Source organism: Saimiri boliviensis, chromosome 5, assembly GCF_048565385.1.
Source record: "Saimiri boliviensis isolate mSaiBol1 chromosome 5, mSaiBol1.pri, whole genome shotgun sequence".
Lineage (NCBI taxonomy): Eukaryota > Metazoa > Chordata > Mammalia > Primates > Cebidae > Saimiri > Saimiri boliviensis.
This window is the reverse complement of record NC_133453.1, coordinates 108,271,023-108,298,339: the sequence shown is the minus strand read 5'-3', so window position 1 is coordinate 108,298,339 and position 27,317 is coordinate 108,271,023. Positions and strand designations below refer to the sequence as shown.

At 39.6% G+C, this 27,317-nt stretch overlaps 1 protein-coding gene across 5 annotated transcripts in view; it reads left to right on the top strand.

Annotated features, from left to right (window-relative positions):
* UGGT1 (UDP-glucose glycoprotein glucosyltransferase 1) overlaps window positions 1–27,317 on the top strand; it is a 113,442-nt gene that overhangs the window by 4,678 nt on the left and 81,447 nt on the right. For 4 of the 5 annotated variants that reach the window (XM_010342230.3, XM_010342229.3, XM_003931603.4 and 1 more), the window contains exons 2-11: window positions 1,399–1,534; window positions 6,697–6,779; window positions 12,147–12,277; window positions 14,192–14,304; window positions 17,496–17,670; window positions 19,167–19,263; window positions 20,251–20,329; window positions 23,891–23,991; window positions 24,723–24,822; window positions 26,983–27,043. In XM_010342230.3, coding sequence (XP_010340532.1) covers window positions 1,399–1,534; window positions 6,697–6,779; window positions 12,147–12,277; window positions 14,192–14,304; window positions 17,496–17,670; window positions 19,167–19,263; window positions 20,251–20,329; window positions 23,891–23,991; window positions 24,723–24,822; window positions 26,983–27,043 — 1,076 coding nt within the window. Of the gene's footprint in view, window positions 1–1,398; window positions 1,535–5,894; window positions 5,906–6,696; window positions 6,780–12,146; window positions 12,278–14,191; window positions 14,305–17,495; window positions 17,671–19,166; window positions 19,264–20,250; window positions 20,330–23,890; window positions 23,992–24,722; window positions 24,823–26,982; window positions 27,044–27,317 lie in introns of those variants that run through there. The other variant, XM_074399802.1, reaches the window with a different exon arrangement.

Below are 27,317 nucleotides of genomic sequence, written 5' to 3'. Positions count from 1 at the left end.
GGTCTGATTAGGGTTCTGTTAGGTGGACTTTTGCAATGAAAATCAGATCAGAGAAATCTGCAGCTGGAGACCTTTTTCTGAAATTTTCTGGATGCTGTCTGTGAGGATCTTGACAGGCTTGGAGAGGCTGCTGAGGGAGTCAGGAGGCCTGCATTCTGTGGCCATCCACTTTGCCAGTGACACCAGATTACTCATTTTGTAGATGGTTTGGGAAGCCACTAAAATCTTACATTTCTGCATTTTAGAACCTGTCTTGAGTTTACATTTGAGACCCATTATGTTAGTTTCTTAGGGCTGCCATAACAAAGTATCACAAACTGGGTGGCTTAGAACAACAGACATTTACTGTCTCACAGTGCTAAAAGTCCTGATTAAGTCCTGATTATGGTTTCACAGGATCCCGTTGCCGCGGAAATCTTTGGAGGAGAATTTTTCTTTGACTCTTCAGCTTCTGATAGTTTCAGGCATTCCTTAGCTTACAGTATAATTTTAGTGTGTGCCTCTGTCTTCACCTGGTAGTCCCCAGTGTGTCTTTACATAGTTGTCCCTTGTGCTATCTCTGTTCAGATTTCTTCTCTTTATAACATCAGTCATTGGATTAAGGCCCACCTAATAACCTTGTTCTAACTGACGACCTCTGTAAAGACCATACTTACAAATAAGTTGACATTATGAGGTACTGGGGACTAGGATTTCCATATTTTTTCAGGGTGGGGCACAGTTCAACCCTTAATGCCCATCATTTACATTTTCACCTATCTCACCTTTATTTGCTTACATTCTTTATAAAGTATGATTGTGTGCAACCTGGTGTGCCACCAATTGGTTTTCATACCCTGTTGTAGATTCCTCTGGAAATGAAGCAGAACCTTTGCAGGAAAGAGTGTTAATAACCTAAATGCCTTCAGTTACATGTCACTCAGCAAATATCTGTTGGACTAGCTAGATATTAGGTGCTATTATATGTCAGAAGCATTTCTGTTTCACTAACTTATTTTGTGTGTCCAATTATTAGGATTGTTACTTTGTGTCTCCAAGTATGAGGTTAAAACTATCTTATAGCAGGCTGGCGGATGGCTCATGCCTGTAATCTCAGCACTTTGGGAGGCCAAGGCAGGCAGATCATGAGGTCAGGAGGTTGAGACCAGCCTGGCCAACATGTGAAACGCTGTCTCTAGTAACGATACAAAAAATTAGCTGGGCGTGGTGACGTGTGCCTATAATCCCAGCTTCTTGGGAGGCTGATGAAGGAGAATCACTTGAACCTAGGAGACAGAGGTTGCAGTGAGTTGAGATCGCGCCATTGCACTCTGGGCTGGGTAACAGGGCGAGACTCCGTCTCCAAAAAAAAAAAAAAATTAACCTTAAGCAAAACTTTTTTTCTTTTCTTCCTTTTAGGAGTTTGCTATAAAATGGGAGTTCTGATTGTACTCATGGTTCTGTGGCTTTTCTCCTCAGTAAAGGCGGACTCAAAAGCCATTACAACTTCTCTTACAACAAAATGGTTTTCCACACCATTGTTGTTAGAAGCCAGGTAAGAGAACATTTTTTTTCCCCTTCACGTATTTGAGTATAAATACAGGCTCTGACATTGAACATTTGGGAGCTTTTTAAGGAGTGAGATTATCATCAAATGCATTTATGAAGAGCCTCTTTCATTGTGCACTATGGTATGTGTTGTACAAAGGCCGTTAGGGCACAGCATTGCTCAGTAGGACAAGGGCTCTGTGGATTTATAGAGATATGTAGGAACTTTAGACAAATAACTGTGTTGGGTAAGTTAGTATGTTACTTTCCAAAAAGCATAACAAGGGAAGAGAGATTTGTGTTTGTTTAGTTTTTGAGATAGAGTCTTTCTTGTTACCCAGGCTGGAGTGCGTTGGTGAGATCTCAGCTCACTACGACTCTGCCTCTCGGGTTCAAGGGATTTTCATGCCTCTGCCTCCCAGGTAGCTAGGTTTACAGAAGTGCCCCACTATGCCCAGCTAATCCTTGTATTTTTAGTAGAGATAGGGATTTTGCCATGTTGGCCAAGCTGGTCTCGAACCCCTAGCCTTATGTGATCTGCCCGCTGCCCACCTCGGCCTCCCGAAGTGCTGGGATTACAGACGTGAACCACCATGCCTGGCTTCTAGAATTTTGTATTCTAACATTTTTCCCTTAATTCCTAGGAAAATGTGGATGAAGAGTTTTACTGTGTTGATTGCGTGAACCAGTGGTTGCACCTCTTAAGGAAAAAGCCTCTTTTGATGTTGCTAAGAGGACCAGTGGGAAAGGGCATGCAGGAGCCAGTCTTGACTGGCTTAGGAGCCTAGCCGACTTTTTGCTAAATAGACTTCCTTCCATCACCTCTCTCTGCCATTCTTTCTCAGCACAGAAGTGGCACAACAAAGACAAAACCATTGTATATAATACATAGTGATATTATAATCACTAATTTGATAAATGGGTCAAGCTTCTCAAGTTTCAGAACTTAGATATGGAGTAGTTGTAAAAATGAAGTGACTCTTTTTTTTTAGAGTTCTTATTATGGGGAACAAAAGCCTAACAAAACCAACAAAAAACAGTGACCAAAGATATTTTGAGACCTCCTGAGCTAGACTGCCTGAGCCTGGACTCTTAAAAACTAAAGTTTTGCTGGGCGCAGTGGCTCGTGCCTGTAGTCCCAGCACTTTAGGAGGCTGATGTGGGCGGATCACCTGAGGTCAGGAGTTCGAGACCAGCCTGACCAATATGGTGAAACCCCATCTTAGAAAAAAAAAAACAAAAAAAACTAAAGTTTTTTTTTTTCCTTTTTGCTAATCTTAATTTTGGATGATTTATTTGGTATAAATCTGTCACTGAGATTTACTATCCCCTCCCCCACCCCCTGTTTTTGAGACAGAGTCTCATTTTGTCACCTGGGGTGGAATGCAGTGACGCCGTCTTGGCTCACTGCAACTTCTGCCTCCTGGGTTCAAGCTCATTCTGATTCTCCTGCCTTAGCTTCCTGAGTAGCTGGCGCAGGCCTGGCTAATTTTTGTCTTTTTAGTAGAGTTGGGGTTTCACCATATTGGCCAGGGTGGTCTTGAACTCCTGACCTCAGGTGATCTGCCCGCCTTGGCCTCCCAAAGTGCTGGGATTACAGGCATGAACCACTGCGCCTGGCCTTTTATGCTTATTTTTTTTTTTTTTGAGACGGAGTTTCGCTCTTGTTACCCAGGCTGGAGTGCAATGGCGCGATCTCGGCTCACCGCCACCTCCACCTCCTGGGTTCAGGCAATTCTCCTGCCTCAGCCTCCTGAGTAGCTGGGATTACAGGCACGTGCCACCATGCCCAGCTAATTTTTTGTATTTTTAGTAGAGACGGGGTTTCACCATGTTGACCAGGTTGGTCTCGATCTCTCGACCTTGTGATCCACCCGCCTCGGCCTCCCAAAGTGCTGGGATTACAGGCTTGAGCCACCGCGCCCGACCTATGCTTATTTTTATTAAATTTTTTCCTTGGCATGTGAGGTAAGAGCTACACTTGCCATTTTGGTTTACTATTTTTAGGCCTCTTTTTCCTGTAGCTATTTGTATACAGTTTGCCAAGGTAATAGGACATGTAGGAAACACACGGAAATGAGCTATGCTTATTTGAATCCATGTAGTGTTTGCCTCCAGAGCTCGTTGAGCCCACCACCCTTCCTTCTTATTTCTGTGGGAGACCCTGATGATAGATTGAGGCACTTTGTTCATTTGATTAAGGATGAAGGATCAGAATCCTGTACTACACTTTATGGCATGTAGCCACCACAGATCTTTTGCCTTCCTTACATCTAGCCCTTAGGGACTAAAAATATTCCTGTTGTATATTTTTAGGTTGGATCTGATGTTTGTGACAGAGTTGTAGCTTTGCAGTTGTCCATGAAGTTATACTCACCTTGAATTGAAGTAAAACACTAAATATGTTTTCTGCAGCTGTAGTTACAGAAATATTTCACAAGGAGGTATTATTAAAATCAAAGCCAATAGTCATTTATTGAGTGCTAAATTTTGTAATGACCCAAGAATGTAGCATGAAACAAGTATAAATTAAATAGACATGAGTTTATATTCCAGCTTTTCCATTGGCTAACTCTATGTCCCTAAGCAAGTTGTAGCATCTCCGAATTGCAACTTCTTTGTTTGAAAAATGGTTATATCTAAGGGTGGCTGTGTGGATTTGAGGACTTGGGTGAATATGCCAAGCATAGTGACTGTCACACCGTAGATCCTCCTTAAATATTAGTTTCTTCTCTCCTTCTGGTTCTGCATAGAAGGAAGGCCAGTGCTGATCTCCCACCATAGCTTTGGAAATCTAAGAGAACAAGTTGCCACCTGATTTGTATTATCTTGCGGGCATTCATTCGGTTGTTTGTAGTTTTTTGTGTTGTAGATTAAAAACTTGTCCTAGATTATGGCATTTCAAAATATTTATATATGGAGAGAATGGTATAATGTACTCTCTCTGTACCCAGCATTCTGTTTTATCAATTATCAATATAAGTCCAATAACCACATTACCACCATTTTTCTCTCCTCCTGCACTGGAATATTTTAAAGCAAATCCTAGACATCATATAATTTGTAAAATCATAATTTTTTTTTTTTTTTGAGTCGGTGTTTCACTCTTGTTGCCCAGGCTGGAGTGCAGTGGCGTGATCACGGCTCACTGCAACGTCCACCTCCTAGGTTCAAGCGAGTCTCCTGCCTCAGCCTCCAAGCAGCTGGGATTACAGGCATGCACCACCACGTCCGGCTAATTTTTTTGCATTATGTAGAGAAGGGGTTTCACCGTGTTGGCCAGGGTGGTCTTGAAGTCTTGACCTCAGGTGATCCGTCCACCTCGGCCTCCCAAAGTGCTGGGATTATAGGTGTTGGCCACTACGACTGGCCTGTAAAATCATAATTTTTACTCAGTGGAATAAGTACTATATTAGAAGCTAAAAAAACAAAAAGCAACAAAAATATACTAGAAAAAACAGCAGCATTTATTTAATGATATTTTGTTCTTTTTTTTTTTTTTGAGACGGAGTTTCGCTCTTGTTAGCCAGGCCGGAGTGCAATGGCGCGATCTCGGCTCACCGCAACCTCCGCCTCCTGGGTTCAGGCAATTCTCCTGCCTCAGCCTCCTGAGTAGCTGGGATTACAGGCACACGCCACCATGCCCAGCTAATTTTTTGTATTTTTAATAGAGACGGGGTTTCACCATGTTGACCAGGATGGTCTTGATCTCTTGACCTCGTGATCCACCCGCCTCGGCCTCCCAAAGTGCTGGGATTACAGGCTTGAGCCACCGCGCCCGGCGATATTTTGTTCTTCTCTCCTGGGTTGTTTCAGTGGATCTAGTAAGTAATATTAGGACTGTTCCAAGTTTAGACCTTGTAAGACTTAATGTACACAGTGGGGTGAAAAAGAACACATGTTTCAGGAAGTTTCCCTGTAATTGTATGAAAAGCATATATTTATTTCTGTATGGCCTTTACTGGGAGAATCTTAGCTCGAGTGAATCCTATTTCTCACCATACTGATGAGTGTGTCACCCTGACCCTCTCTGCTAGCTTATCTTGTGAATGTGCCTTTAATTAATTAATTTAGTGTTTATTTGCATATCCTAATGTATCTGTCTTAGTACCTGTTTTCTTAGATTATAAGCTATGCTAAGCTTGGTGTGGTGTCTATGTCAGTTACTAGAAAGCCTAGAAAATACTACTTTCAAGGAGGCATTAAGAAATTTAATATATTTTGATAATGGGTATTTTCAGAAACCTATTTTTAGAGAAGCTGTGCATTACCAGGAAATGTTTCTTATTTTTCCCATATTTCTGTGTCTAGCTGTGGAGTAGAGTGAGATTGTACACCCCAGTGTTGACAAGTAATGGGAAAGTCTTCCTTTGGCTAGGTAAGCTGAGATCCAGATCTGTAGTTTGCTTTAAGACAGTGAAAGATCACCACTGCATTTAGTATTATGGCTCAGAGGAGAGGATAACCAATTAACACGAATCATTCAATTCCTACATGCATTTCCTTTTAGGGGTTTTAGACTCCTGAATGAAGGGAAAGTTATATTGGCCATCATTTTAGTAGTGTAAAGTCAAAAAAAAAATTGAGATGGCTTTAAGTTCTTAGATCTGATTTTGTTAGATCAGTGGTAATTTTAAACTAAATTTGGTTATCTTGAAAATTTGGATTTATGGGTGTTAAAAGATTCCAACATGCTGCCTTTAGTCTCCCAGAAATTTTTCTAGGGTTCATATTTTACTGTGGGAGAACTTTAGGCAAAATATTTTTTTGTTCTCTGTAGGCCTTTCAGAAAATAAGTAAGCAAAACTAGCACTAGAATTATCAGTTCCTAATTCTGCTTTCACTACTCATAGTATTTTTGCCAGTGGGGTTTCATAAGCTTTCTTATATTGGGACTTTCCTGTTATGTTTTTATTATTCCAGGTTTCTTAAGAAATAGCTAATAAGTGAAAAAGTTCATAAGCTATTAGTAACTAATAAGCTGTTAGGACTTGCTTATCATTAAAAATATATATATTATACATAAAGGAGTATAATATATGTTATAGATTAAAACTCATACTGCGGACATTTAGAAACTTCAAAACTTATTTTTACTCTTTTTAGTAATACAGTTTATATTAGCAAATTTTATTGTTTTATTTCTGATATTTCCCCCTTTTCTCCCAGTGAGTTTTTAGCAGAAGACAGTCAAGAGAAATTTTGGAATTTTGTAGAAGCCAGTCAAAATGTTGGATCATCAGATCATCACGGTAAAATTGAAGCAAATGCTTCTTTGACTTTGGTGTCTGGGAAAGTATTAGGAAAAAACGGTCTCTTTATATTATGTATGGCATGGCAGTTAATGGAAAACATTGTTGTCTTTAACAACTAAAGTTATGATGGCTCTCAGGAAGAGCCAACACAACACAAATATTTTTGAAGCAGTTTATAACTTTGGCTATAATGGTGCCTTTGTTTTTTACCCTTTTGTTTTTGTTCTGTCATAATCCTTTATTAAAGTGCTATGTGAATATTTTGTGCAAGTACATTTCATTTCAAATCATTCAGTATTAATAACCATCTAATCTGATTCACTAGTTTTTGTTGTTATGAACTAATTACAAAACTGAGCTATTGTCTGTTAAGTTCATTATCATTAAGTTGATATCATCCAGAATGTTTTCCATTATGCCTGCCAGCCACCCACAGCTTGAGTAAGGTATCAAATTAATGATTATCCTGTAAAACGTCATTTGCAGTTTTTATGATGTGCTTTCACATTTTTAAAACTTGATATAAGCTATATAGAGTATAAACATTAATAGTTGGAGATGCTGATATGTGAGTAGTTAGAACCTTGAATATTAATTTACATTGACAGAAATATATTCTTTTTTTAAAAAAAATTTTATTTTTTGAGAAGAAGTCTTTGTTGCCTAGGCTGGAGTGCAGTGGTGCAATCTGGGCTCACTGCAGCTTCCATCTTCAGGGTTCAATCATTTCTCCTGGCCCAGCCTTCTGAGTAGCTGGGACTGCAAGCACTTGCCACCATGCCCAGCTCATTTATTTTTTTTGAGACAGAGTCTTGCTCTGTCGCCCAGGCTGGAGTGTGATGATGTGATCTCGGCTAACTGCAACTTCTGCCTCCCTGGTTCAAGTGATTCTCCTGCCTCATCCTCCTGCGTAGCTGGGATTACAGGTGCCTGCCACCATGCCCAGTTAATTTTTTGTATTTTTAGTAGAAATAGGGTTTCACCATGTTAGCCAGGCTGGTCTCAAACTCCTGACCTCAGATGATCCACCTGCCTCAGCCTCCCAAAGTGCCAGGATTACAGGGATGAGCCACTGGTGTCCGGCCAAATTTTTATATTTTTAGTAGAGATGGGGTTTTGCCATGCTGGCCAGGCTGGTCTTGAACTTTTGACCTCAAGTGATCCACCCACCTCAGCCTCCCAAAGTGCTAGGATTACAGGCATGAACCACTGTCCCTGGTCAGATATAGGTTCTTATAGAAGAGAAAATGTTTCAAAATTGTGTGACTGCTGTTGATGTTAATGGGTTGATTTTTTTTTCTTCTTTTAAAATTATTTACTTTTTTTTTCTTTTTCTTTTTTTTTTTTTGAGATGGAGTTTCGCTCTTGTTACTCAAGCTGGAGTGCAATGGCGTGATCTCGGCTCACCGCCACCTCCGCCTCCTGGGTTCAGGCAATTCTCCTGCCTCAGCCTCCTGAGTAGCTGGGATTACAGGCATGCGCCACCATGCCCAGCTAATTTTTTGTATTTTTAGTAGAGACGGAGTTTCACCATGTTGACCAGGATGGTCTCGATCTCTTGACCTCGTGATCCACCCGCCTCGGCCTCCCAAAGTGCTGGGATTACAGGCGTGAGCCACCGCGCCAGGCTTTTTCTTTCTTTTTTAATACAAGGGAGTCTTGCGTTGTCCAGGCTGGTCTCGAACTTCTGGGCTCAAGTGATGCTCCCACCTTGGCCTCCTAAAGTGCTGGGATTATAGGCATGAACCACTGCACCTCGCCTGGATTAATTTTTTTTAATTTTTATTAAAATAATACATATTTTTAAAGTTGGCTGAATCCTTTTTTTTGTTTTATTTCACTTTTTTCACTCTGTAATCTAGCCAAAGATTGTTTTTATTTTATTTATACTTATTTTTTATTTGGGCTAATTAAAAACATTTTTTTTATTTGTAGAGACAGGGTCTGGATGAAAAGAGGGTCTCTACAAAAAAGCTCAAGTGATCCTCCTGCTTTGACCTTCTGAAGTGCTGGGGTCATAGTCGTGAATGACTTCACCCAGCTAGATTTTATTTTTAATTTTATGTATTTTTTCGACACAGAGTCTCACTGTGTCACCTAGGCTGGAGTGCAGTGGTGCTATCTCAGCTCACTGCAACCTCTGCCGCCTGGGCTCAAACGATTCTCCTGCCTCAGTCTCCCGAGTAGCTGGGATTATAGGTGCCCACCATTGCACCTGGCTAATTTTGTAGTTTTAGTAGAGATGGGGTTTTACCATTTTGGCCATGCTGGTCTCAAACTCCTGACCTCAGGTGATCCGGCCGCCTTGGCCTTCCAAAGTGCTAGGATTACCGAGCCCAGCCTAGTTTTGATTTTAGAGACAAGAGTCTTACTCTGGAGGCTGAAGTGCAGTGGTATGATCATAGCTTACTATAATCTTGAACTCCTGAGTTGAAGCAGTCTTTCTGCTTCATCTTCCTCAGTAGCTGGTATCATGGGTGCCTGTAACCAGGCATGGCTAATTTTTTTTTTTTTTTTTTGAGACGGAGTCTTGCTCTATCGCCAGGCTGGAGTACAGTGGCGCAATCTCGACTCACTGCAACCTCCGCCTCCTAGGTTCAAGCGATTCTTCTGCTTCAGCCTCCCGAGTAGCTGGGACCACAGGCACCCGCCACCATGCCCGGCTATTTTTTGTATTTTTAGTAGAGATGGGGTTTCACCATGTTGGCCAGGATGGTCTCGATCTCTTGACCTCATGTTCCACCCGCCTTGGCCTCCCAAAGTGCTGGGATTACAGGCGTGAGCCACCGCATCTGGCCGCTAATTTTTAAATTTTGTAAAGATGGGTCTTGCTGTGTTGCATAGGCTGGTCTGAAACTCCTGCCCCGCCTCCTACCTAAAGTGATGGGATTACAGGTATGGGCCACCATGCCAGCCTGAATCTTTTTTTTTATTTATTTACAATGTAGATATGTAAAGATTTTAAACAAGCATCTGTAAGTTTTACTAATTTAGAGGCAACTATAATTAAGTTATGAAAAAATTCTTTTATTTTTAAGATTTCATAGAACAGGTTTATCTAAGTGGGTTTATAATCAAATTTGAACTTTGACATTTAAAATGAAATTTCAGTATAAATGATAATACCTATTCATTAAAGTTATAGGAGTATAAATTCAGTGAACAACATGAAAGTATGTTAAACATTTTGTTTGAAATATTTATATTCCTACCACCCAAAGATTGACACCATTAACATTTTGGCCTCATTTTGAGATTTTTTTTTTTTTTTGAAACAGAGTTTTGCTCTTGTTACCCAGGCTGGAGTGCATTGGCGTGATCTCGGCTCACCGCAACCCCTACCTCCTGGGTTCAGGCAATTCTCCCGCCTCAGCCTCCTGAGTAGCTGGGATTATAGGCACGTGCCACCATGCCCAGCTAATTTTTGTATTTTTGGTAGAGACAGGGTTTCACCATGTTGACCAGGATGGTCTTGATCTCTTGACCTTGTGATCCACCTGCCTTGGCCTCCCAAAGTGCTGGGATTACAGGCGTGAGCCATCGTGCCCGGCCTAATTTTGAGATTTTTTAAAATCTAGTTTTTACATAGAAGATGCTATTGAAGTACAGAACCTTTTATAGTCTACCTCATAAAATATTTATATTTTATTTTTTAGATGAAAAATTTTATTTATTTATTTATTTATTTTTTGAGATGGAGTCTCCTCTGTTGCTCAAGCTAGAGTGCAGTGGTGTGATCTCAGCTCACTGTAACGTCTGCCTCCTGGGTTTAAGTGATTTTCCTGCCTCAGCTGGGATTACAGTTGCATGCCACCTTGCCTGTCTAATTTTTGTATTTTTAGTAGAGATGGGGCTTCACCATATTGGCCAGGTTGATCTCGAACTCCTGACCTCAGGTGATCCGCCTGCATTGGCCTCCCAAAGTGCTAGGATTATAGGTGTGAGCCACCACGCCCAGCCTATTCTTATTTTATTTTACTTTATAAAATTATTTCTTTATTTTTTTGAGACAGAGTTTTGCTCTTCTTGCCCAGGCTGGAGTGTAATGGCATGATCTCAGCCCACTGCAACCTCTGCCTCCTGGGTTCAAGTGATTCTCCTGCCTCAGCCTGCCGAGTAGCTGGGATTACAGGCATGCACCACCATGCCTGGCTAATTTTGTATTTTTAGTAGAGACAGGCTTTCTCCATGTTGGTCAGGCTGGTCTTGAACTCCCGACCTCAGGTAATCTACCTGCCTTGGCCTTCCAAAGTGTTGGGATTACAGGTGTGAACCATTGTGCCAGCCTATTGTCATTTTTTAAAAAGGAGACTCACTATTTAACAAGGCTGATCTCTTGAGCTCCTGGGCTCTGGAAATCCTCCCTCCTTGGCCTCCTAAAGTGCTGGGATTACAAGGATGAATCACTGTGCTTGTCTTATAAAATGGAAAGTTTACGTTTTTTGCATGGATAATATGTGATTCTGAAGTCAAAGCTATATGAAAGGTTATATACAGAAAAATCTTGTTTCCTTTTTGAACGTGTTTCTTTTGTGTTTTTCCTGCTTTTTATAACATTTTAAATTATTTAGCCTTCAGTGTTTTTAATGGCAAATATATACATATATACTCTTATTTCTCATTCTTTCTCCTGGTTAAAAAAAATAAGTTACTTTGTACATTGTTTTGTGCCTTTGCTTTTCATTTATGCTGGAGATTTTTTCACATTAGAACATGGATTTTTTTTTTCTTCAAAATAGTTTGGTCCAACTTTTTGTTTAAATGCTTCTTTTCAAACTTTACAATTTCATCAGTATTCTTTAATAGTGTGTAACTTCATCATCACATTACTCAGTTTTGTTTAGTTTTTGGAGTAGATATCGTGTGCTAGGCATCACGGATATAAGGATAAATAGCTCATAGTCTCTGCCTCTGGGGACCAAAAATCTAGTTGGGGTGTAGACAGACAGTCAATGAATAATTTAGTGAATGATATGGTAAGTGGAAGAGGTAAGCAGAGAAGTGTTCTGGGATCAATGAAGAGATTTAACTGGTCCATTGAAGCATGGGGTAGGGATTGTGGAGACTTCCTGGAGTAGGTGATTTTACAGCTAAATTCTTTCTGAAGAAGTACATACCAGTAAGTCATCCAGGTAAGTGGGAAAATAGTGGTCCAGGGGCGGGAATAGTTGGGAAGAAGAGAGGAAGAGTCCAGCTGCATTGTGTCCTCCAGGGAATTTTAAGCATTTGTTGATAGTTCGAGACAATATTATCGTAAAACTTCCATCACATACCTTTGTAACACAGCTTTATGCTTCATGAACTATCTTTTTTAGATATCTCTAGTCACATGCAATTACTTTGGTTAATGTTTTTCCTTGACAGGCACTGATTATTCCTATTATCATGCAATATTGGAAGCCGCATTTCAGTTTCTGTCACCTCTCCAGCAGAATTTGTTGAAATTTTGCCTGTCTCTTCGTTCCTACTCAGCTACGATCCAAGCCTTCCAGCAGGTGGGTCCAGTGCTCTTAAAGAACAGCATTTTAGAGCGTATGTTGTAATGAATGGATAGATTGCAGTTGTCCTAGAATTGAATTACAGAGCCATTGCTTTTTTTACCTGAAATTTTCTAGGATTTATTTTATTTTATTTTATTTTAAATAAGAAGCAAAATCAATGTTAAGTCTTCAACCCACAGATTAAAAAATATATAAGAAAAGGAATTATCTATATAGAAAAGAGATGGCAAGACTTTATGCAACACAGCCTGGGAGATGTAATCTTGTTAAACTAGTGAGCCAGCATCTAATCACAGCCTGCTATAGGTCTAAAAGCAGGCAAGAAATTTTTTTTTTTTTTCGAGATGGAGTTTCACTCTTATTGCCCAGGCTGGAGTTCAATGGTTCAGTCTCGGCTCACTGCAACCTCCGCCTCCCAGGTTCAAGTGATTCTTCTGCCTCAGTCTCCTGAGTACCTGGGATTGCAGGCATGTGCCACCACGCCCGGATAATTTTTTATTTTTAGTAGAGACGGGGTTTTTCCATGTTGGTCAGGCTGGTCTCAAACTCCCGACCTCAGGTGATCCACCCGCCTTGGCCTCTTAAAGTGCTGGGGTTACAGGCATGAGCCACTCCCGACCTCAGGTGATCCACCTACCTTGGCCTGTCAAAATGCCGAGGTTACAGGCATAGCTGCTGTGCCTGGCCCATTTTAACAATTTTTAAGCGTATGGTTTATAGGTATTATATGTATTCATATTGTTGTGCAATCATCACCACCTCCATCTTTAGAACTTTTTTCATCTTAGAAAACTGAAACTCTGTCCCATAATATTATAACTCCTTATTTCCCCTCTCATCTCCAACTATTCCCCAGCCCCTGGCAACCACCATTCTACTTTGTAAATATGTGAGTTTAGGCACTATTCTTGGTACCTCATAAGTGGAATCTTAGTGTTTTTCTTTGTGTTTGGCTTATTTCACATAGTGTGTTTTCAAGACTAACCCATGTATCAAAATTTCACTCCTTTTGATGGCTGAGTAATATTTCATTGTATGTATATACCATGTTTTGTTTATTCATCCCCTAATAGACATTTGGGTTGTTTCCACCTTTTGGCTATTGTGAATAATGCTGCTGTGGAATATTGGGATGCAAGTATCTGGCTGAGTCCCTGCTTTCAGTTCGTTTGGGTATACACATAGAAGTGTAATTCTTCGATCACATGGTAATTCTGTTTAACATTTTGAGGAACCAACAAGTTTTTTCATAGTTGCTGTACCATTTCCATTCCTACCAGTAAAGTGTGATGGTTCTTACTGCTCCACATCCTTTCCAGCACTTGTTACTTTCCGATTTGTAAAAAGAGGCCTTCCTAATGGGCAGGAGCTGATATTTCATTGTGGCTTTGATTTGTTGGCTAGATTGGTCTCGAACTCCTGACTGCAGATAATCCACCCACCTCCACTTCCCAAAGTGCTGGGATTACAGGTGTGAGCCATTACTGTTTTTGCATTTATCGATTTTGTTTTTTTGAGGCAGGGTCTTGTTCTGTTGCCCAGGATGAAGTGCAGTTCTGTGATTATGGCTCACTGCAGCCTCAACCTTTCAGGCTCAAGCAGTCCTCCTACCTCAGCCTCCTCAGTATCTGGGACTACAGGTGTATGCCACCATGCCTAACTAATTTTTTGTGTTTTTATTTTGTAGAAATGCAGTCTCACTATGGTGCCCAGGCTACTCTCTTGGGCTTAAGTGATCCTCCCACTCTGGCCTCCCAAAGTGCTGGGATTACAGGCATAAGCTACCACACTTAGCCACTTTCATTGATGTTGTTTTGTCATATTTTAACCACCTATTTTGATTATACACGTCTTTATTTCATTTTTGATTAGAAAGTTAAAAAGTATGCATTACGTCTTATGTGACAGATAGCAGCTGATGAACCTCCGCCAGAAGGATGTAATTCATTTTTTTCAGTGCATGGAAAGAAGACTTGTGAATTTGATTCTCTGGAGACTCTTCTACTGACAGCCTCTGAAAGGTAGATTGTGTGTTTCTTTTCTTTTTCTTTTTTTTGTTTTTTGAGACAGAGTCTCGCTCTGTTGCCAGGCTGGAGTGCCGTGGCACGATCTCGGCTCACTACAACCTCTGACTCCTTGGTTTAAGTGATTCTTCTGCCCCACCCTCCCAAATAGCTGGGATTACAGGCATGCACCAGTACACCCAGCTAATTTTTGTATTTTTAGTAGAGACGGGGTTTCACCATGTTGGCCAAGCTGGTCTCGATCTCCTAACCTCAAGATCTGCTTACTTTGGCCTCCCAAAGTGCTGGGATTATAGGCATGAACCACCACACATGGATTTGGGTTTATTTACATATGCATTTCCAGTGCTGCTTCTGTATTTAGTCTACCTTCTGATTTTCTCATCTGTTTTGTATTATTAGGTATAGTGGTTTAGAGTATGGCTTCTGGAACCAGACTGACTAGATTTGAATCTCAGCTTTATCACTTAAAGTAGTTTTGTGAAAGAAATTACTTTCCTAATTTTATTTCAAAATGGAAATAAAAGTATTTGGTATTAACTGTTGTTATTTAGTAAAGACTGCATCTGAGCAATGACATAGGCTTTGTCATTAGCTTAGTAAGGAACACTATGTGTATTAAAGCCAGTGCCTGGAGTAATGATATTAATGATAATGATCTCTCAGGAGATAATTAGTTTTAGACAAAGGAGGATATTTGAAAGATAATCGCAGGCTTGATTTGAATACTAATTTGGTAACTAGCATACCAGCTTTTTTGCCCAGTGGTAGGTTTCCTGTGGTAGACAACTTTACTGTGTATCATTTTGCTCTCTAGCTAGGGCAGCAAGCCCTCTGTACCTCCTCTAATGCTGTTCATAGATAGAACAGTGATCTCTACGTGGGGTTGGCCTGCCCTGTCAGTACTGCTAATGGTAGTTAGTGGTGTAGGTCTTCTTTAGTGACATTGTCTGCCTAGCACCCATCCTCTGCCCACCAAGTGGCATTTGTGCTTCTCACTCAGAGTGCCAACCAAAAAGCATAGTATGTGTTCCAGCTTTCTCAGGGTCAAGGCAGGGACATTCAGAAATAGCTGCATGGTAATACAGTAGTGCTCTCTCTTGGGGGAAACAAAATTGGTGGCTTTGTAATTCTTTTAAAAAACTTTAATTTGCTACAAGAGTAATGCACACCTTTATAGAGAAAAGAGCAACGGTGTCTCCTCTCTGAGAGGTGGTAACTGCTTTTAATGATTTGGCATATATACCTTCAGACTTTTTCCTATGGCTTTAAATTTATACATGTAGGTAGTTTTATTTTTATAAAAGGCATCTTTCCATTTAGTATGAGTGGGTGTACCTCATTATTTTTAACACATGCGTAACCTATGTAAGACTGTCCCATAATTGGTAATTTACCTCTTACTCATGGATTTTAAGTCATTTTCTTTTTTTCCCCGTTACAATAAGGCTATATTGAGCATCCTTATGCATATCTTTGCTTTCTGCTGAATTATATAGTTTATTATAATAGAGATTGGTAGATCATAAAATCTCTTTATTAAGATCTATTAATATCTTGATGCCATCCTTAGATAAATTTTTTGGAGAGGAGTTCTATAATTTATGAGGAAAACTGAAATATTTAGTTCATTAGGGGCACAAGCCTGTAGTCCCAGCACTTTGGGAGACTGAGGCAGGAGGATTGCTTAATCCCAGGAATTCCAGACCAACCTGTGCAACAAAGTGCGACCCTGTTTCTCCAAAAAGTAGCTAGGTATTGTGGCAGTAGCTGGGTACATGCCTTTGGTCCCAGCTACTCGGGAAGCTGAAGTGGGAGGATCACTTTAGCTCAGGAGGTAGAGACTGCAGTAAGCTGTGTTTACGCCACTGCATTCTAGCCTGGGCAAAGAGTGAGAGCTTGACTCCAAAACAAACACAGAAACAAAAACATCCATTAGGAAGATCATAGTAGTAAAAATAGTAGAGGAAATAGACTTAGTAAATTGGTAGGTAATATGCTTGATGTCATTCTCTGCTTTTTGCATTATTTATATTTTTAAATAAAAAGGTAATCATATTTTATTTATGTGGTAGAAAAATATATTTGTCCAGCTATGGTTGTTCACACCTATAATTTCAGAACTTTGGGAGGCTGAGATGGGTGGATCGCTTGAGCCAGGGGTTTGAGACTAGCTTGGGCAACATGACAAAACCTCATGTCTACAAAAGATATTAATTTAGCTGGGGATGGTGGTGTGCACTTGCAGTCCCTCCTTGAGCCTTGGAGGTCGAGGCTGCAGTGAGCTGAAAGATCACACCACTGGTCTCCAGCCTGGGTGACAGACTGAGACTTCTCAAAATACAACATAGTATAACATATTACATTGGCTGGGTGCAGTGGCTTGTGCCTGTTACCCCAGCACTTTGGGAGGCCAAGGCGGGCAGATCATCTGAGGTCAGGAGTTTGAGACCAATCTGGCCAACACGGTGAAACACCATCTCTACTAAAAATACAAAATTAGCCGGGTGTGGTGGTGGGCACCTGTAATTCCAGTTACTCAGGAGGCTGAGGCAGAGAATTGCTTGAACCCAGGAGGTGGAGGCCGCAGTGACCATCATTGCACTCCAGCCTGGGCAACGGGAGCGAAACTCTATCTCCAAACAAACAAACAAACAAACGTATTATTTGTGTCGTACTTAAGTTTTAGTAGTCATTTGAATATGTGTCCTTTTTTTGTCCCTTTTTAGGAATTGGTAGTTTAGGAGTTGTAGTCCAGTGGCATGATCATGGAGCACTGCAGCCTTGTCCTCTTGGGCTCAGGTGATCCTCCCATCTTAGCCTCCTGGGTAGCTGGGACTATAGATGCACGCCTCCATACCCAGCTAATTTTTTTTATTTATTGTATAGTCGAGGTTTTGCCATGTTGCCCAGGTTTGTCTTAGTTATGATCACATGTATCACCCACTGGGCCTGGCCAGTGTTTACATTTTATCGTTAGTATTTTTTATAATGTACTTTTGTTATTTTTAGTCATGAATAAATAAAACTCATTCCTGATAGTAATCTTAGTTAGTGAAAAGTATTTAAGATCATGCTACCCTTCATATTGATACTTATAATCTTTAAATTTTCATAGCAGAACTTTATCTTTTTTTTTTAGTGTTTTGCAATTATTTATATTGTAAGTTTTTATTATTTATTTTCAGACCCAAACCTTTATTGTTCAAAGGAGATCACAGATATCCCTCATCTAATCCTGAAAGCCCAGTGGTGATTTTCTATTCTGAGATTGGCTCTGAGGAATTTTCTAATTTTCACCATCAACTTACATCAAAAAGCAATGCAGGCAAAATTAGTTATGTATTCAGACATTATATATTTGTAAGTATTGACTTATTTTACACCTGTTTTGAATGCGGTTTGCCCAGCATGACCTTAGAACATAAGCTAATAATCTCCCTTTTTATAAAATACTTTAGTTATTTGAACTCCTTGAGAAATACAGTAGTTTCATTGAGTCTATTATTTGTACATATTCTGAAGAAATATAATAAAACAGTTATGCTAAAAAAGTGACTTGATAAAGTTTACATTTTATTTCAAAATGAGCCATGTAAATAATCTTTTCTGCCTTTAGTAATGGTCATCATACTATGGGACTGACTGTAGAATTCAGTTTCTTTTTCAGCCTTTTTTCTGTTTTCTCTTTGCCACCTTGAATTGGAAGGATTTTCTAAACGGAGTCTTCATAGGTAGACTTGATGTAATATTAAGCTTTTAAGACTGTGTAATATTTAGTCATTTAAAATATTTAATGTAAAGTTTGTTAGCCCTTAAAGTTTCTATATCATATTAAGCTCAGTACTAAGTTCATGCAAAAAAAACAATACATATTTTATTTATTTATTTATGAGATGGAGTCTCGCTCTGTCGCCCAGGCTGGAGTGTAATGGTTTGATCTTGGCTCATTGCAACCTCTATCTCCTGGGTTCAAGTGATTCTCCTGCCTCAGCCTCCTGAGTAGCTGGGCTTACAGGCATGTGTCACCATATCTGGCTAATTTTTTTGTATTTTTAGTAGAGACAGGGTTTCACCATGTTGGCCAGACTGGTCTTGAACCCCTAACCTCATGTGATCTGCCTACCTCAGCCTCCCAAAGTGCTGAGATTACAGGTGTGAGCCACTGTGCCTGACCATAATGTTTTACATGAAAATTTGTACAAGCAGAAAGTTTTCTCGAAGTCCAGTTTTTAACTCTCCCTCTATCCCCTCCGTTGCTATTAGGATAGATGTTAATCTCTGAAGGGCCATCTTCAGTCAGGATGCTGGTGAGCCTGTGGCATCTGGTCAGCCCAAGCTCTGCTCGAAGGCATTTAAATTTAATAAAAACCTTACTCCCATAGGCATCAAAATGCACCTCTGGGATTGAGAACTCATCAATTTTTAACCCTGCTTTGTAGGTTCTGGACCTTCTTTCTCCATTTCTTTTGGTTTGGGACCTTAGCCTTCTCAGCTGCCCATTCATCTGGTTTTGCTTCTGCCTTAGAATTCCATTCTCATAGTTGTAGCAGCCTATGTAAAAGGAGGCTAGGATTTTATAAGGAGAGAGATACACAGTCTGAATTGATTTTTAAAAAGTATAATCAATATTTTAATGGTAGATAAGTGCTTTTATTACTCTTGATTTTTTGGTAGGTTTTGGACTAAAAAAATTTGTTTAGTGGGCTTTCTTAGCCATATATTTAATATTCTGAAAAAACAATTTAAAGATATTTCGAGTGCATAATCCTAGGTAATGGCTGCTAGATGCAACATTAGCATGGTCATGCTGTGTACACTGTGAGGTGTTGATGGTGGAATTCTTGCTTTTCTTGCAGAATCCCAGGAAGGAGCCTGTTTACCTCTCTGGCTATGGTGTGGAATTGGCCATTAAGAGCACTGAGTACAAGGCCAAGGATGATACTCAGGTGAAAGGTGAATTTGTAAAAATAGGACTAATGTGTTTTCTTCAAATATGAGTTAAAAGGGAGTTTGTTTCTGTATGAAAAGTAATAGATTTAGGCATATGCTGAACCTGTATTTGCATCCTGGTTCTGTTACATGTGAGTGGGTGACCCTTAAGCAAATTCTCTAGGTCCCAGTTTTCTCTTGTATAAAATGCAGGTAATGATACACGTCTCTTGCATTATTTGGGAAGGAAAAGATGTGTAAGTAAAGAAGTTTTTCATGCAGTGAAAAAAACATATAACAACAAAAGAACCTGGCACATTGGTTTGCATAAAAATGTTCATTAAATAGTAGTTATTGTTGATGTTATCAGTTTACAAATAGCCATTCATTTGTGACTCCAACATGAAATCTTAAATTATCCTATATTTAACAAACAATTTTATGTTGCTTATTATTTCTGTACATGGAACATTTTACTATGGATATTTTCTGTTGTAATACTCTAGGGTTTTGAATTTATTATTTCGTTGACAAGTTTTATGTGCTATCTTTTCTTTCTTTTAAGCTCATTTTAAAGATAAAAGAATAAATCTGAGTAGTATAGCAGATGGAAAATAACCTACTACCTCATCCTGTTTTCTTCAATAATTGTATTTAGCGTTAAGTTTGAGTAATTATAAATTCTTCAGAATTTTGGTAATTGGAAAATTCTTTGTTCATAATGTTTAAAACTATTAATTTTGAAATTTTTAGCATATAAAATTTTCCAAAGTTTAAGGGAAAAAATGTATTCTTTATCCAGGAACATGGGAGATATTAAAATGCGTTTATTTTGTTTGTTTAAAGAACTATTGCCACAGGGTATTGTGATACTCAGCATTTTAAATGGTATAATTTCAGTGGTTTCCGATTTTTTTCACATTATTCAATTTTATGAAGTTCATGAGACTAGTAACATTTTTGTTCTAATCTGAGCAATTATTAATAACATATTTTTTGTTTTTTTCATAGGAACTGAGGTAAACACCACAGTGATTGGTGAAAATGATCCTATTGATGAGGTTCAGGGTTTCCTCTTTGGGAAATTAAGGTACGTATGTTCTGTGTATTTTGGGAGATGCCCTCATTTTCCTTGAGCCTCCAGGCTTTCTTTTATTTTAAGCGTCGTCTTACTCATTACGGTCTGAGTTACCTATCTCTAGTCCTAAAGTGGAGAATCAACCACTTAGTTTATGCTACAGTTTATGATTTCATATTATTCTGAAGCACTTTATTCTTTTTTTTTGAGACACAGTCTTGCTGTGTTGCCCAGGCTGAAGTGCAGTGGTGCTATCTTAGCTCACTGCAACCTCCGCCTCCCGGGTTCAAGTGATTTTCCTGTCTCAGCCTCCCGAGTACAGGACTGCAAGTGCTTGCCACCATGCCTGGCTAATTTTTGTATTTTTAGTAGAACAGGGTTTCACCATACTGGCCAGGCTGGTCTGGAACTCCTGACCTTGTGATCATCTGCCTCAGCCTCCCAGAGTGCTGGGATTATAGACATGAGCCTCTGTGCCCAGTTCCGCATTATTCTTAATTCATACTTTGGCTACCTGCCCACAGTTTAAGTGCGTTTCTTTTTCTTGCCTCTGAGTTGATGGCATTAAGTTACATACCATTTTTTTATTGCTGTAATAGGAGAAATTGAATTGTTTCACTTAATATTTTTCCAGGAGAAAAATGTATTTAAAAGTTTTTTTCAAACATAGTCTGAGCAAAAATGAAAAATAGATGTAGTAAATTTTATACATGCTCAATGGAAAAAACATTTTATTATTATTATTATTATTTGAGATGGAGTCATGCTCTGTCACCCATGCTGGAGTGCACTGATGCAATATCAGCTCACTGCAACCTCCATCCTCTAGGTTCAAGCAATTCTTCTGCCTCAGCCTCCTGAATAGCTAGGATTACAGGCTCCCACCACCATGCCCGGCTAATTTTTGTACTTTTAGTAGAGACAGGGTTTCATCATGTTGGCTAGGCTGCTCTTGAACTCCTGCTCTCAAATGATCTGCCCGCCTCACCCTCCCAGAGTGCTGGAATACCATGGCATGAGCCATGGTGCCCAGCCCAGAAAAAAACATTTTATTAGAATTTGCTTTATGTGAGAGGGAATGGTATTTTTTAAAATTCCCTAATTCCATAATCATTTAATGAAAGCATCGTAGTATTTTATAGCTGGAAAGTCTTCTTAGCTGTTATTCTAAAAGATGTAGTTGTTTCCTTCAGGGCTTGATAATTGTTTAGAGCCCTGAATTCTACTTTATCTGGAAATTTTTATTAGGACTTTGTGTATGTGCGAGTGTGTGTGTGTGTGTGTGTGTGTGTGTGTGTGAGAGAGAGAGAGAGAGAGAGAGAGAAAGTGATCATGTAGAAATAGTGTATGATATGCTAGATTCAGTTTTATATACTTCAGCTCTGACATTTGGCTACCAGATTAACAGTTTAGAAGAGATATTTCAGTTTACATTGAATTACATGTTGAGTTCATTCTACACATACATACATTTCTTCTTGTTTAACATCAGTTTTGGCCTCATTAGGATATAATCATATTCTATTTTTATTTGACCTAGGCTTCCAGAATCCTTTTTAAAAAATTTTTTTTGAGACAGGGCCTTGCTCTGTTACCTAGGCTAGAGAGCAGTGGCACAATCATGGCTCACTGCAGCCTTGACTTCCTGGGCTCAAAGGATCTTCCCACCTCACCCTCTCGAATAGCTGGGACTGCAGGTGTATGCCACCATGCTGGGCTAAGTTTTATTTATTTATTTATTATTTGGCTAAGTTTTAAATGTTTTGTAGAGATAGAGTCTTGCTGTGTGGCCCAGGGTGGTATTGAACTTTGGGTTCAAGTGATTGTCCTGCCTTGACTTCCCAAAGTGTTGGGGTTTCAGGTGGGAACCAGCACTCCCAGCTTCAGAATCCTTCTTCACATATATGTTGTTTATGTTTATATTGGTAGCATTATGATTTTATGCATTCATAGCACAAAAGTATCATATAGAATATTGAGGCTATTTTACCTTTTAGACATTAAGAATAGTTATTTAGCTATCCAAAGTAATTGGATCTTTAGGTGCGTTGGTGGTATAGTGGTGAGCATAGTTGCCTTCCAAAGTAATTGGATCTTTTTGTTTGTTTGAGACAGGTTCTTAGTCTGTCACCGAGGCTGGAGTGCAGTGGCGCCATCATGGCCTGCTGCAACCTCGACCTCCCCAGGCTCAGGTGATCCCCTCATCTCAGTTTTTGTAATTGTAGTAGAGATCAGGTTTTGCCTTGTTGCCCAGGCTGATCTTGAACTTCTGGGCTCAAGGGATCCACCCACCTTGACCTCCCAAAGTGCTAGGATTATAGGTGTGAGCCACTGTGCCTGGCCTCATTTTTTGGCATTTAAGAGTTTGTACAGGTTGAGTGTCTTTTTTTTCTGAAATGCTTACCCTGGAAGAGTTTCAGATTTCAATTTTGGAATATTTACATGATACTTAGGAGTTGGGCACCCCACGTCTGAAAATGTGAAATCTGAAATGCTCCAATGATCATTTTCTTTGAATGTCATATTGACATTTAGTGGGTTTTGGAGGATTTTGGATTTCGAATTTTGGATTTGGGATGCTCAACCTGTAGTAAGACTGGAAATGGGTTGGTTGGACAGTGAACAGTCTGAGGGAAGTTTAATTTCTGTATGTTATATTAAGAAATTTTGAGTTTATAGCATTTAAAGGACAAAAGTAATCTACTAGCCATCTATCTGTCTAACGTAAATGTTATATCTCTGCCCCAGATCACCTCTCTTTTACTGTAGTGGAATATGCTATATTTAAAGATAAAACCCAGTAACTATAATTAGCCTGAATTGTATTCATGTGACTAAAAGATTTATGAGCATGTAGGCTAAAAGAAATTCATTTTGGGACTGGCAGCAGTTTTTTCCCCCTCAGTTTTACTTTGAGAGATTAAAATGATTCACAAAAGCATGGAGGAGAATATATTCCCACATACTTAGAACCCAGAATAGATTGTTACCATACTTGCTTTTCTGTTCTATAGAACTATTTATTAAATAGTTTTCTTCCCCTGCTCCTCCAGTATAAGCTTTGTTTTACTTTAAGAACAAAAGAAACAAAACAAAAAATAAAACAGATCAGTAAACACTGCAGGTATAGCTGAAGCCTCCTTTGTTCCTTTTTCAAAAAAAGAAAAAAAGAAAAAAAAAAGATAAGGTCTTGCTGTTTGGCACAGGCTAACCTGAAACTCCTGAGCTCAAGTGTTCCTCCTGCCTTGGCCTCCTCAGTGGCTGGGATTCCAGGCTTGAGCCACCATACCTGGCCTGAAAAGTCTTTTGTTAACCACTCTCGGTCTCCTTATCTACCTCATAGGGAATCACTATTCTAGAAATTTTTCTATAAATTTTATGATTTTTAAACTAACTTCTAATTTTCTGTATTTTTCTAAAGAGAAAATAATTATACTTTATTTTTTCCCCTATAGTGTAGAAACTTTCCTAGGGTTGGGAGAGGAAAACCATGAAGATAAAGGTGGCTTACTTCTTCTTGTGCTCTGGGAAAGAAAAAATAATGAAAAGGACTGATTTTTATGTTTCTTTTAGAGACCTGCACCCTGACCTGGAGGGACAGTTGAAAGAACTGAGAAAGCATCTTGTAGAGAGCACCAATGAAATGGCACCATTAAAAGTTTGGCAGTTGCAAGGTAATGAAAACAGGGAGAGATCATTGGCCTACTTTTTGGCTAAGTTTTGTGGCTTTAAAAAATGCAAAATTTGAATTTAATAGTATGTAGTACTTGATTCTGAGGGTGCCTCAGATTTTAAAGATAAGAGTGATTACTTGTGAGTAATCAGGGAAGAAAGGAAGTCCTTTTGTAAACAGATAACACTAGATGGAAGTAATATATATAAACGTGTTGCAAATCTTTCTGTGTGACCATACATAAACTTGTAATAGGAGAAATAGGTCCTAGTCTTTAAGTTCCTGTGTATATACATTTCTTCAGCTGTTTATCTACAGAGCATTAAAGACATGTCAGTGTGGTAGGATGTGTGTGTATTTCTCTGTCCAAAGAACTGGTTTTCAAATCTTTTCCTAACATAGTTTACTGAGCGTCTTAACGCTGTATTTGTGATGTATTTACATCACAAATTAGAAAAAAGAAAAGTACTTGGGTCTGGTTTAGCCACTGCTACATGCATTCGTGTGTGCTATAGTGTTTTTTGCAGATATATCAGAAATGGCTCAATTGAACCCTCAGGGATCTTTGAAGTGAATAAAACCTGAAATTAAATCATGGGCACACTCTGAAATGATTGCATTCTAAGACATTCTTAATTACCAAGAAAAGAGTGGGAGGTAAATACGATTTTCTTTTCTGCTTCTCATTGCATTAGATTAATCCACTTTTAATTACATTTGACTTCGTTGCAGATCTCAGTTTCCAGACTGCTGCTCGAATCTTGGCTTCTCCTGTTGAGTTGGCTTTGGTTGTTATGAAGGATCTTAGTCAAAATTTTCCTACCAAAGCCAGGTAATACAGAATAATGCTCTTCTCCTTAACATTATACCCAGTTATTGTCATGTTCACTTGCCAAATGAGGTAATAAAAATATGAAAATGCTTAGAAAATTAAGATTCTTTATGACCACCACCACCACTACTGCTACAGATGGTGCTCTGTGTCCTGAAGATGGAAAGACCATGTATTGTGTGGTTGAAGTGACAGATTTAGGTTATGTTCTTGCCACTTCCACTTATTAGTTGTGTGACCTTTGTAAATAACCTCTCTTTACCTCATTTTCTTCAGCAGTGGAATGGGAAGAAAAATACTTGTCTTTCAGGATTGGATGAGTCCTACTCATGTAAATAACTAATCTAGAGTCTATCCCACACCATAGTGGTTTTCTTCATGAAAGGTTTTATATATGTCATCTTATTGAATCTCGAAGAAACTTAGTCATAGAGGCTAAGTGACTGGTTCATAGTGACAGAATAAGATTTTTTGGGGGGCTGGGCATGGTGGCTCACGCCTGTAATCCCAGCACTTTGGGAGGCCAAGTTCTGGCTAATTTTTGTATTTTTAGTAGAGACAGGGTTTTGCCATGTTGGCCAGGCTGGTCTCAAACTCCTGACCTCAGGTGATCTGCCGGCCTTTTCTGGTGTCCAGAAGCGTGAAGTGGGCCAGCCGTGATGGCTCACGCCTGTAATTCCAGTACTTCGGGAGGCCGAGGTGGGTGGACCACTTGAGATCAGGAGTTTGAGACCAGCCTAGCCAACATGACGAAACCCTGTCTCTACTAAAAATATGAAAAATTAGCTGGCTGTGGTGGCAGGGACCTGTAATCACAGTTTCGTGGACGGCTGAGGGAGGAGAATTGATTGAACCTGGGAGGTGGAGGTTGCAGTAAGCCAAGATCGCACCATTGCACTTCAGCCTGGGCAACGAGCAAAACTCCCATCTCAAGAAAAAATATTTTGTTTGTAAGTTTTCTGATATTGCTTTCAATTCTGTAATACTGCTCCACATCTCATAAATGCAAGGCAAAACTTTTTTTGTTTGTTTTGTTTTGCTTTTTTCTGAGATGGAGTCTCGCCCCGTCACCCAGGCTGGAGTGCAATGGCGCGATCTCGGCTTACTGCAACCTCCATCTCCTGCAGAGTAGCTGGGATTATAGGTGCACGCTGTCACGCCTGGCGAATTTTTGTATCTTTAGTAGAGACGGGGTTCACCATGTTGACCAGGCTGGTCTCGAACTCCTAACTTCTTGATCCGCCTGCCTTGGCCTCCCAAAGTGCTGGGATTATGGGCATGAGCCACTGCACCCGGCCAGCAAGATTGTTTTAAAACAAAGTTTTAGAAACTATTGACTTAAATGGTTCCCAGTTTTCTTGAGTCACTGAATTAAGTGTTTTGACTTCTGATGTTAGGTATTTTATAACTAAGCTTGTTTATTTGGGACTTAGGCAACACGTAGTAAATTCTCATTTAGTCCAGCATGCTGCTTGAAAGTGTACATGAATGATTCCACCTCCATCATAAATGTTCAAGTGGGAAGAGCAATCTGCCGCCATGGTGTACTCAGCATTATCCTTTAGTCTGTGAGTAGTAGAGATCATATATAGAAATAGGGTGCATATGTTTAAGAACTTGGAAACAACTGCACTCGTTTTATAATGCTATGGTGGCTACATTTCTTTGATTTTGTATCTTTTTTTTTTTTTTTTGAGAGGGAGTTTCGCTCTTGTTACCCAGGCTGGAGTGCAATGGCGCGATCTCGGCTCACCGCAACCTCCGCCTCCTGGGTTCAGGCAATTCTCCTGCCTCAGCCTCCTGAGTAGCTGGGATTACAGGCACGCGCCACCACGCCCAGCTAGTTTTTTGTATTTTTAGTAGAGACGGGGTTTCACCATGTTGACCAGGATGGTCTCGATCTCTCGACCTCGTGATCCACCCGCCTTGGCCTCCCAAAGTGCTGGGATTACAGGCTTGAGCCACCGTGCCCGGCCTGATTTTGTATCTTACAAAAAATATACACATCTGAGAAAGGTACTTATCAATTATAAAGATTTAAGGTTTTTTCCATTTAATTTTTTCTAATTTATTGAATAATGTGTTTCATATTTAAGAATATGGAAATTGAAGACTTTATATCAAATATTAAGCCAAACACTCATGTTATTATTTCCTTAGAGCAATAACAAAAACGGCTGTGAGCTCAGAACTTAGAACCGAAGTGGAAGAGAATCAGAAGGTATTCACAGATGGAAAATGTTGACACCTGTTTTGTATTCTATCTTTAAACATAAGGAAATCTGGGTTTAAATCAGCTGCATTTAACAGTGTCAGTCTTCTTTTATCTAAGAGGATGATATGGTTTTTATTTCTGTGATCTTTGTGTTTTCAGTTTTTAATTGAAGTTCAGTATGCATCTAACTGAAAGCATGAAATGGTGCTACAGTGTTGTTTAGGAAAGCAGTGCCCCTACCCTGTCTCACCCTGTTCCTGAAGACATTCATTTTCAACAT